The 11,983-nt window shown below is 39.8% G+C and overlaps 1 protein-coding gene across 8 annotated transcripts in view; it reads right to left on the bottom strand.

The window, feature by feature from the left end:
* TBC1D2B (TBC1 domain family member 2B) overlaps nt 1-5,973 on the bottom strand; it is a 46,922-nt gene extending 40,949 nt beyond the window's left edge. For 7 of the 8 annotated variants that reach the window (XR_014318245.1, XR_014318246.1, XR_014318247.1 and 4 more), the window contains exon 1: nt 4,729-5,105. Coding sequence is in view for 4 of the 8 variants with exons in the window: in XM_082768958.1 (XP_082625084.1) it covers nt 4,729-5,079 (351 nt within the window). In the remaining 4 variants the exon portion in view is untranslated. Of the gene's footprint in view, nt 1-4,728; nt 5,106-5,906 lie in introns of those variants that run through there. The other variant, XM_082768959.1, reaches the window with a different exon arrangement.
* Between the last annotated feature and the right edge of the window lie 6,010 nt (nt 5,974-11,983).

Below are 11,983 nucleotides of genomic sequence, written 5' to 3' on the forward strand. Positions count from 1 at the left end.
TGTAATATTTTGTACCATTATCCTCTTCCCAAAGCTTTTTAGGAAACAATGAATTGATTTTATCGGAGCTGCTGCTTGCCATTGCTTTTAAATTCCCATCTGCACCTGTTCTCTGTTGAGCAGCAGATAGACGCCCTCAGTTTCCATGGGATGGCACAGAGGCACAGGGGGGCAGTTAGCAGTTACGGTCCTTCAGTGTCAAACAGCTTGGCAAAGCAGTAGGTGTTTCTCTCTTCCTTTTTTAAATCATTTCCCAAGAAGTCCTGATTACCATGCCACTGCACTGTGTGTGTTATTTTGCATTCCTTTCTAACATAATTGGTCTTCCTTCTCTTTCTATAAAGGATTCCCGTTCCCTTTGAACACTTTTGGCTTAGTTTATATAAGTATCTACGTTATTTTCTTTACATGTAAAAGAACATCCTGCGACCTGGTGTTATGATGACTTCTCTTCATTCAAGTTGATTCTTGGAAAATGGCTTTTTCTAAAACCACACACAGAACGTAAGTTTATCATTTCCCCTCCTCCTGAACAAACAAAAGGAAAATCTGCAAACTTGGTGTGTGAGACTTTAACTGTCATAGAAGGGGAAACTCCCACACTTGCCCCCTTTCTCATGATTTCATCTAATGTTTGGCTACTGGTCACCATTAGAGACAGAACATTTAACTAGGAACAGCACTGATCAGAACTGGCAAAGAATCCTTACTTGTACTCATCTATTTTGTGGCTCTTCAGTAAGCGAGAACCTCAGCTAGTCACTGACAACTTAACAGAAGTATTTTTGCTAGAAGAAAAACCACCATCAATAGAATAGCAGAAAGAATGCAGATGGTCTACTTGCCTTCTTAATCACTTATTAAACAATTACTGATTTCACAGTAGAATAATTTTCCTTTCCATATGACACTTGCCCATAAGAACAAACCTGTATCAGCATGACTACACCCATTAGTTCTGACAAAATGACATTTTCACAACAGAACAAATTCTGCAACAATACAAAGAAGAGCATTCATGTGTTAGAGGTGTAAAAAGCCACACTTGCAATAATGTCATCTGAACTACTGCAAGAAAAGGAACTACTATTGCAAACCTGCGGGCAACAGCAGCAACAGAAGACAAGGTAAGTAAAGAGACGTGCAGTCCCCAGTGCTTTTCAACATAAAGGACGGAAAATCAACATCATTTACTTAAAACCCTCCTTGTGTTCTAACGATGCTGCAAGATCTGGCTGCTTCTGATGCATATGTGACATGAACAGAAAAAATCTTTGCAAAAAACAACTGCACAGTGATATCCTCTACCTGGACCACGGTGGAACACATATGACAATAATACAAACATTTTTGAAAAGGGGACCACAACCAGAAAGCCTGTATTTCCTAAGACTTTCTAACCCTGCTGTGCTCAAACAGCAAATTGCAAACCAGATGTCTATTTTTGGAGGGCTGCCCAATACTCAGTTCAAGTACTGTAACCACTAATCAGCACAGTCTTAAAAAAAAAAAAAAAAAAAAAAAAAAAAAAGTCTGACCAACTCAGGAAACAAATCACCTTCTTAACAGAGCTGTCTTCTAAACTGAGTTAAGACCTAACCATGCTGGGTCCTAAACCAACACTACCTGAACTCAGCACCATGAGAGGTTCACAAAGACCCCATTAATCACTGCCACAGCCTTAAAGATTATTGACAAATTGGAGTAAAAGCTCCTAAATAGTTCTGATTTCACTGAGTTTGGTGTCCAACACTTTCAAGGATCTGGGCTCCGAACTCCGCAGTGCCTGGAACACGTACTACTTGGCCAATAACCCAGAAAAATGTGTGTTTGTTTTTTGTTTTAAAGAAGTCTGTGCAATTCTCTCCACCCCACCCCAATTCACCACTGTCCACAAAGAAGTTATCCACCCACAAGTGACCAGACACACAGGCTATCATCACCAGCCAGCATTGCTTTGTTTCAAAAGCAAGGGAACAGAGCCATTAGCCAAAATACGCTGCTTTAAAAATAAATGAGAAACAACCTGTTTGTTTTTATATTCATAATGCTAATTCTTCTCTCCCTTAATGACAGGCCTCACTGTGCCAATATGAGCAAATGTTCACTTGACTGTATTACCAGCATTCTATGCCACAACAAGTATTTGCAGGATCAGGCCCTTTCCACAATATTCTCAAACAATTCTCCATCTACAATTCCCAAAGTGCATACTTTTCTCTGACTCTTCACCTAAAATTATGGTACTTGTTATGTATTTTTAAAAAGGGGTTGGAAAAAGCCTTTTACATATATTTTGCTTCTTCTAACATAATTTAACTGCTTAAAATACACAGGACAAACTACAATCACTTAATTGTCAGGCTGATTGTCTACATTTCTAAATAATGAATGATTTGCTTTATTAGCTATGAAGGCTACAGTATGTATTTTTTCCTCAGACTGCTATAAAACTGAGAAACAAACCCCAATTTTATCATACCATCCTCAGTTCCCACAAAATACAAAGACTGAGCAATCCAGATGATGAAATCATTACATTAACAAAAATACTGAGGCATTCTGAAGAAATAATGCATTCCTGAACAGCGCCATCATTGCAATCTGGAATTCCAGTTGCTTATTTCTTACTGCTCTTCTCAGCCTATAACACTGAATGAGAAAGACCAGATGATGAGAACTGGAAATTTTGAACAAGAAGCAGATTGAGGAAAATAAGGCATGTGAGTTAGAGGGTGAAGGCAACATTTGATTTGACTTTCATCCTCGTGCTCTGTGTGTAATGTTTTCTTCAAAGATTAAACCACATTTGTTTTCAACAGAGGCTGGATCAGCCAGTCCTTTGGTTTTCTTTTTTAACTTAACATCTTGAATTCATTCTTGTCTCTACCTAATTTAACTGCAAGATATTTTTATAGGCTTTAAAGAACCATCATGCTAGAAGAAAATTAATTCCATCTCCAAAAGCCTTAACCCCTGGTGAATCACACAGCTGCAAGAGGCCAGCTGATCCTGCAATATCCCTCGAGATCTTCATTAATTCCTTATTATATAAATGCTTATAATGTAATAGCATTTTATGGACAATCACTTTGCTGCTTTAAGGCAAGCCTCAAAACAACGAGAGGTAGAAGATAAATTATTTTTTCTGCTAGCTACAGAAATGACCTTGACTTTTCTCAATCTCTGTATGGAAACAAGAAGAGATATCCAACTATCATAGGTTCTTTCCTAGAGAGTACAGGAAGAAATGACTGAGAGCAGTAAGGGCATAGTAACATCACCAATGAAAAGATACCAACAGAAACACAAAAAAGGAACGTCCCGTCCCCCCCCCCCCCCCCCGTTGCTTACATTCGTGCATCAACGTTGAGCAATTCCATCTCCGTGAGTGCAAGAGGCACCTGTGGCTGCTGCTGCACCACTACTGTTTGACAGACTATTCATTACACAGGTAGCATGTTATTTCCCACTATAATCAAAATCATAAGCTACTTATTTCCCAACAAAGGCCTACCTGTTCAGAAGCATCCCCAAAATAAAACGTGCACTACTTACTTTCCTGAAGATTTCCATATATAAAAAAACACTCAATAGTAACATAAAATAAAACAAACCCTTACACCCAGTTTGCAGCTTTAGCTTCTGTAAGATAAATACTCAGGGTATAAAGGCAGATTAATGGAAAGTAACAACATATATGGCTATAGAGACAAAAAAGTCATATTTACAAGTGATTACATGCAAAATTGCTGATTACATTGTTTCTCCTTAAACAAACATAGTTAAATTATTATCACAATAGCTTTCCAGTTAGATAACTTGTTTACTCTTTAGCAAAGTATGTTAATAATTCCTTATTTTGACAAACATTTACAGAGTATTGAAAAATGTATACAAACACATTCTACAGTATCAGCATTTTTTACCACTGTTCATATCCCCACTGCTAAGTAACCACATAAGAAAGATCTCTTCCAATATTCAATACAAAGCTCTGCTGTTTTACTTAACTAGCTTCATGGATTCTTTATAATCTAATATTAAGGAACTCGCTGCAAAAGAAAGCAGTTCGTGTGAAAGCTCACACAGAGAGCATTCCTTTAGCAAAATATATGCATTAATAGCAATCAAAAATAATACAACCTTAGATTACTTTATTCCTACTTTATCAAGTGGAAATGGCTTCTTTGTCCCCCCTCCCACCCAGCCATGACGACAAAGGAAAGACGTGTAAAAACAAGCCTGGTGTTTAGTCTCGTCCTTTGAAGGTCTGCGTCCTTGCAGACAGCAGGATCCGCAGCCTCTGCGGCTATCGGGAAACAATTCTCCCTCCTCTTCCTTCCTCCCAAAACAGACTAGATTAAGATTTTGCCATCTATGTTTTCAAAATAAACATCCCAAAAGTGAAAAACGCCAGTGAAAGCCTCCAAACCCACAGCCCACCAGATTTCCTTGGCAATCACTTCTCCACCGAGACGTTTCCACAGAACCCGCTCGAGCGAGCCCGCCCCGTGCTCACCTGAGGCAATCATCTCCCCGTTCAGTGGGACACTTCAAAAACTACTCACTAAGGCAAAGATGAAGCAAACACTAGGCGCAGCCAGACATCTCTAATCAGCCCCGGGTTTTACTTCTCTCCCTCACAACAACAAACCGAAGCCAGCAGCGGGAAGCCGAGGGGCCGGGCCGGGCCGGGCGAGCCGCGCACGGCGCCCCGGGGCCTACCTTGAGCACGGCGACGGCGCCGCCGGGGCTGTGCACCTCGAAGGCGGCCCCCTCGTCCCCAGCGGCAGCGCCGGCCTCGGGCTGGTGGTAGCTGAAGCAGGCGGAGGCGATGTCGAGGTGCCCGAGGGGCAGCGCCTCCTGCGGCCCCTTGAAGTAGTAGAGGTAGCAGCGGCGGGGGTCGAAGACGAACCAGCGGCTGCGGAAGCCGCGCAGGGGGCCCTTGCCCGACAGCTTCTGCAGGTAGCCGCACAGCTTCGGCGAGCACGGCCCCGGCTGCTCGCCCGCAGGGCCGGCGCCGGGCCCCGCGCCCTCCCCGCCGCCCTCCTCCGCCTCCGAGCCAGCCGCCGGCATCGCCTCGCCGCCTTTCGCCTCCCTTCCCCTCGCCTCGCCCCGCCACGGCCTCGCCGGGAGCTGGCGGGGCCCGCGCCGCCTGACGGGACTTGTAGTGCGGCCCGGCCCGGCCCCCGCCCCCGCCCCGCTGCCGCGGCCTCCGCGCTGCCGCTGCCCCGGGCCCAGCGGCTGCTGCTGACGGGGAGCGGTGCCCGCGGAGTCGCTGCCCTGGCTCCGTGCCCTCGTAGCGTGTCACTTGCCGCTGCCGGGCTGCCACTGTTGTGTCACCGCGTTAAAAAGTGTTTCCCAAATCGTGGTCTAGCCCACAATCAGATTAAAAGCCTTCTCTTCTGCGGGATGCTGCATTACTAACGTGTGTTCTCCAGTTCAGGGCCTTATCTCTGCGCTAGGGACTTACCAAAGGTTGCAGCAGTGACCGCAGGAGTGCTTGTGCCAAACGCTGTCCTAATGCTCTCCATGCAGTGTTTGATCTCACCTAACAAACTCTTGCCACATGTTAAATCCCATCCCAACATCTGTTATTTACAGGGAATAAAACTATGGAATATGCAGACAGCAATGGGTAAAAAGCTGTAGCTTACAAAAAGCTGTTGCAATTGTTGTAGCAATGGTGTCTTTATTAGGATTATGCTAGGTATGAACTTGGTTCACCTGACTGAATTCTGACAGTTTGGAAGTTCTCAAGGTATCCAGAAATCCTTAATCCCCAAAAGCTTCTTAGTATGCCCTCATTTTTAATTCCCTTAATTTCTCAGTAAAAACTAACTGCATCATCTGCCGGATAACATTTGCATTCTGTGCTAAAAGATATAATTGATATAAGGCACCTGGATATCTAGCGTGGTTGTCCTTGGGATCCACTTCTATGACATAAGGAATCACAGCATTCTTCAAGTCCTTCTCCCTGGATGTCACCTACCGATGAGAAATGTGTCAAGTGAGGAAAAAGCCAATGTTCTCCTACAATAGAAACTTGTAATAGAAACTGAAGAATGGAAGTAGATCTCCCCAGTCAACTCACGTGACATGAAATGTGATGCACTGAAGGATTAAATGTTGCAAACGCCAGACATTTTTGTCCATATTTTTTTTTCAGAACAGAATGACTGATTCTGTTGTGTTACAAGCTGAGAGCTTTTTAGTAAATGTGGAAAATAAGAAGGTTTGATCCTGTCAGGTCAGTCAGATTTCTCTCCTATATACTGCTCACTATGTTCTTAAACAAACACAAAGTATTCTTGGTCTTCCCATAGCATCACAGACTTTCTTGGCAAGCAGCATCTGCCAGTACATGAATTACACATGGAAAACACTGAACCCCTTCAGAAGCTGCCTGTTCCTTAATTCTATCATTTAGACAAGTTTGAGTGCCCCAGCACTTATCCCTGATCCGTTACATTATCTTACCGATTTAGTGAAGCAAGGCCTTGTTCTTTGCAGGCAGAGTACCCATGTCTCCTACTGGCTATCAATAATTGCATCTTGCAGCAACTTAGAGAATCGATTCCAAAGGCCACAAAACTTTTGCTGTCAGTACTTCTCTTTTTTAACTTGCTGCTCAGCTTCCTTACAACACTCAAAGCAGGAGAATCCCCTAGTTCTGCAGTTGATTCATGTAAACAGGAAGTTCCTCTTCTTGGGGATATAAGTTCCTTATTTCACGTATGCCCTTTTTTCACAGATCAGATGTGGAATGGTAAATAACAGAAACTTATTTCTAATTGCTATGGGGAATTAACATGAAAACAACATTTGTAAAAAATGCTTTTTCCCTTTACCTGCCTCTTTGTTTTCATGTTTTCATGTCTAGAATGCACAGATTGGTATAGGTGGCATTCTATTGCTAACAAAAGTCTAGAAAACAAATATAAATAGCATCCCAAAAGATGAAATTTCACTCCTGTTGAGAAGGGAGGACCAATGAACCTTTTGGTCTGAATGTAATTCCTAAGCATACTACAACAGCCAAGAAATTTTTTTTTGTAGTGAAATAGTGTTATAGTGGTTATACTCTGAAAAAATGAGAGACTGGTCTAATTCATTACAGTTGTAACAGTTTTATCTTAAAATGAATATAAGCATTCATAGTTTCTGAAAAAAAATCCCCTTTAGAATAAAATCTTAAAAAAAAAAAAAAAAAAAAAAAAAAAAGTAAATATGCAAGAAAAAGAAAGACTATCATTAACTACGAGGGCAGAGCAGGTCCAGTTAGTGTTTATCATGATCTCAAGCTGCCATATTTACAGGAACAGCGCAGGAACCTGCAATAAATGACAAGCAGTACATCTGTACCTTGCTTTTTGTTAAAGTGAGATCACAGCTCCAAAATAAGAATGGTTAAGAGTATAAATTACTTCCTTTCATAGAAAAAAAAAAAAAGGCAAAAATATCTCGTCTGATATCATCTGAGATATGGGGATTCATCTAGAGATGAAACCTAGTTGTTGTTGTTGTTGTTGTTTTTTTTTTTTTTTTTTTTCAGAACTTACATTAAACATCCACTGTTCTTTTTTTCCAGAATAATGGAACTACAGGCAACTACCCCCCTAAAGCCCTCTACCGCACAGTGTCAGTCCAAACCTGCAACTGTTACTTTTATTCTGTTCTAAAAAAATAATTTGCAGGTTCTTAGATAACTTTAACTGCAACTGTCAACGTGAAGATGAACATTTTCGAACTGTTGCAGACTGTTCATGTATAGTAATTGTGTAGAAAACTATATTATTTCAAAAAGTGAATGGTTTTAGCCTACTATTATTTAAATTCTTTGGAGATCAGAAACCAAAAACTTTCCTATGCTTTTACTTACCACAAGAGATAAACAGCCAAAAAATTTCAGACTGTATCAAAGGCAGTAATTGAGAGAAACATCATTCTTCAGCTGTATCACGTCTCATTCTACATTCCCCTGCTTCTTTGTCACCACAGTGACCAGGAAGAACATCATATTATTACATTTCCAAAACTTTTCCTTTCCTTATATACAAACAAGTCAGCCAAAGAATTACATGGCAATACATTTTAACTGATGGGTAATATTTCACATACTTTTTGTTCTCCAGCATTCTCTTTAAACTCTAGATGGTGCTCCTTTCCTGTTTCACATTTTCCTTTTGTGTTTCCTTCTCAAAATGGAAAACACACAAACCTTAAATATGCAGAGAAGCTTATTTGTATTTTCTGATTCAGTAGGAAAGATCTAGTTTAACTCCAGTTAACTGTCTCACACAAAACCAACTGAATGTACAACATTAAATGCATTGCTTTTACTTTTTGTTGTACTGCATCTTACCAAGAACTCTTCACTAGGAAAATGTAACAATCCAATTCAGTTAAAGGCAGCACTGATTCCTAATTACACATCTGCAATCTGACTTGTAAAAACATCTATACAAGTTGGTATGCACATAGAGGAGAGAGTCAAATTAGATCCCTTCTGAATAAAAAAGCCAGAACTACTTAATTGTAGCAACAAACAAGACAATCCACACATACATAATTGTTGGCTTCATGTAGATCCAGACTGGCTCCCAACTGTGACAGAGCTTGATGGGAATGCCAAAGAGGATAAGCAGAAGAATCCAGAGTACTCTTGTAGAGGGGAAAAGATTAAAGGGCAAGAGATACAAACATTGACAACGAAGCTTCATTATTTCAGGTACTTACAGTGGAACTTCTTTCCATGTTGAAAATGAAATGAAAGAACCGTTTCTTTAGGTTCCCAGTGGAGAACTTAAGAAAATATACCTATAATGGGGACTCACAGAAGTGTCCAGTAAAAAAAAAAAAAAAAAAAAAAAAAAAAAAAAAAAAAAAAAGCTCAGAGGAGATCAGAGGACAGATTTTAACAAAAGTCGTCATGTAATCCTTATGTCATTTTTATTTATTTATTTATATGATGTGGAAGCACTGCATGCTACAAGAATCAGGAAATACCTGGTGGGATAGAATGGGTTACAAAAGTTTTATACGCACTCTCTCTCACAGAGTGACAAATAACTTAGTGAAAAGCTGCTTAGGGTTACCTTTCTTCCCTGTACAGCAGCTTAAGTAATGCTGGGCTACACAGTTTTAAGATGAACTCAGATTCATTAATTGTTCATTAATGAACCATTCATCACTTTTTAAGAAAGGAATCAAATATCCTAGCAAAGGGCAAACACAATTGTCAAGGCTGAAGAAGATCAAAAGAAACTGAAAATGGTAAACTGAAAGACATTTAGTTGTTTTAAATAAGAATCTGTAATTGAATAGTTAACCTAAAAAAACATGATCTCTTAGCTAGACAATTTGGTCTAGAACCCAGACTACATTTGTCATGAAAAAAGGCCTTGCAGGAAATTTATCTTGCTATTTGTTTTTGCTGAAGACAAGCATTACCAGAGTGGCTTTTCCTGTGGTTTTCTGTTTTGGAATTTTGGGCTTTGCCTTCGGATAAACACAGGAAACACACAGAAAATCAAGGAAACACAGAATCAAGAGCAAGTCACATCACTCAAATCTGGAGCCAAACTAACCTCAAGTCCTTTCTAAAGCAAATATCCAATAATAGTATTATCTAAGAAAATGCAATATCCAGACAGATGGCCTCCAATACCCAATTCTGCTACAAAATATGACCAATTCAGCTTTACATCAAAACATATTCTGTATTTGGTCTACCTGGCCATAACAAGTTTTCTGACCTGGCTACATTGGTACCAATAGAAAAATTGCATAGGTATAGAAAAAGAGAACTATATCCTAGAAAAATATCAAAATACAGATGACTGAGATGGGGGAAATTCTAGTGCTTAAAAATTAGGCTATGTTTTCATGGCATATGTTAAGAATTGCTCCAACAACTAATTGGTTTATTGAAAACAAACATATTCCATTCTCCCCACCCCAAATCCTAACAGCCTTTTGCAGCATCGCCTTTTATTAATACCAACAATAACAGATGTAAAACACTGTTTATGCTTCACAGAAAACACTGATAATTGCATATGTCATTAGCTTGAGGACTGCCAGCTTACAATTAATAAAATGCATCCTTTGAAGTATTTAGGAACTCTTCACAAAGTTTACCTCACATAAAGCAATACAAGGCTTCAGCAATCCTACTTTTATCTGGAATGTTCTGATGGTTTAATTGAGTTAATTCAAGCAGTTATCAGATAGCTACCCCATCACAGCACTGATGTGTACTGGCATATCTGATTTATTTCCTGAACGTGAGATGCAAACACAGAAGCAGCTCTCCCAAATGTTATTTCATGAGCTTTCATTACAAATTAATTTCTCCTAAGAAGTGAAAGAATTTGGGGAAGCAGGTGACATCATCGTATTTATTAAAACAACTTAGATTCTCTTTCTTGAAACATCTGTCTTCAGAACATCTCACTGAAAAGGAATACATAATGCAAAGTATTCTGCAAATATGGGAGCAGCAATTTGAAAGGGCTAACAGGAAAGCGTTGCGGGAAGGTTAATGAAAGAACCGAAAATGAATAAGGAGTACCAAGGACAACTACAATGGCTTATTTCCTGCCAGTGTATTAAGTGGTCATTCAGACTCTTCACAATAGTGAAGAAATTTAGGCATTGGAATGGGCTGCCCAGAGAAGTGTTTGAGTCACCATCCCTGGAGGTCTTTAAAAGACATTTAGATGTAGAGCTTAGCAATATGGTTTAGTGGAGGACTTGTTAGTGTTAGGTCAGAGGTTGGACTTGGTGATCTTGGGGGCCTCTTCCAACCTAGATGATTCTGTGAAATAACTGATTGAAGAAATAACTGAATAAAGAGGCTGGATATTGGGCAGTAATTGTGGAGATCTCTAGCACCAACTGCATTCAGATCATGACACAAGAAACATCGATTAAGAACAAACCTTAGGGATACACTAAATGTTACAGCACAACAGAGAAGCAGAGCCAGCACTGGCTATGCTTATGCAGTGTTTTGGCAGGACAGTTGTGTATTTAAATACAACGTCGTGCTGATATGTCTGTACTCCTTCTGGGACTGAAGACACCATCAGTACCCAAACCTATAGTCCATTGTCTGAGTGTAGAGCTCAGACAAGCTCACCTGGTGTCGCAGTGCCCCATACAGACTTTTCTGTGACAATGGGAATTGGATCCAGTTCATGCCAACATGAACCTTAAGGTTCAACACTTAAAATGAGAAGCTCAGGCCTTGCTTACCAAACATACTGGTATCTCCTTGGCAAGAAGAGTGTTTCATTTACAAGGGTGAAATTAGCACAGGAAAAAGCACTTCCTAAAAAAGCCAACTGTACTCAGATGTATGTTTCTTAATGTCGTAGACAGTAATGCATAACAATGAGCCGGCAGTCACCTTAGACCTGTGAATTACGGAAAACAATTACTACTTTTCAGCCTGAGCTCATTACCCTTAATCCATAAGCTACCATAGAAACAATTTTTGTGTAAGCAAAGGAAAATAAAGCATCATTCAATCATAGCATCCCCTCATTTCCTTACTTTTAATAACCAAGACAGAAAAAAGTGACTTGGCAAGCCCAAGCTGATGCTTCATCCTTATAAATTCCGCTTTTTCCCAACTTGGCAACACGTACAAGGTAAAAACATCAGACAATATCCTGTAGTTTTTGCTCTGGTCAAAGTTATCTTAGAAGAAATTTTTCAAACTGTGAAAATAGAAATGATTGCAAAGAATTTTTTTTCTCTCCTGTATTTCCTTATGGCATGGATCTATAATGATCTCTTATTTGCTACTGTTAACTTCTTCATTCTCCTCTGGTTTATGTTAAATAAAAGTTTGTGTTTTCCTCCAATATTACTAGAAGATTCCTTAAGTAAAGTAATTTTAACCAAGATAGCAAAGATGTTAAATGCTTCAGAAGGTAATATTTCTCTGATGTATTCTTTAGGAATC

The sequence above is a fragment of the Aythya marila genome (assembly GCF_965140915.1).
Source record: "Aythya marila genome assembly, chromosome: 11".
NCBI lineage: Eukaryota > Metazoa > Chordata > Aves > Anseriformes > Anatidae > Aythya > Aythya marila.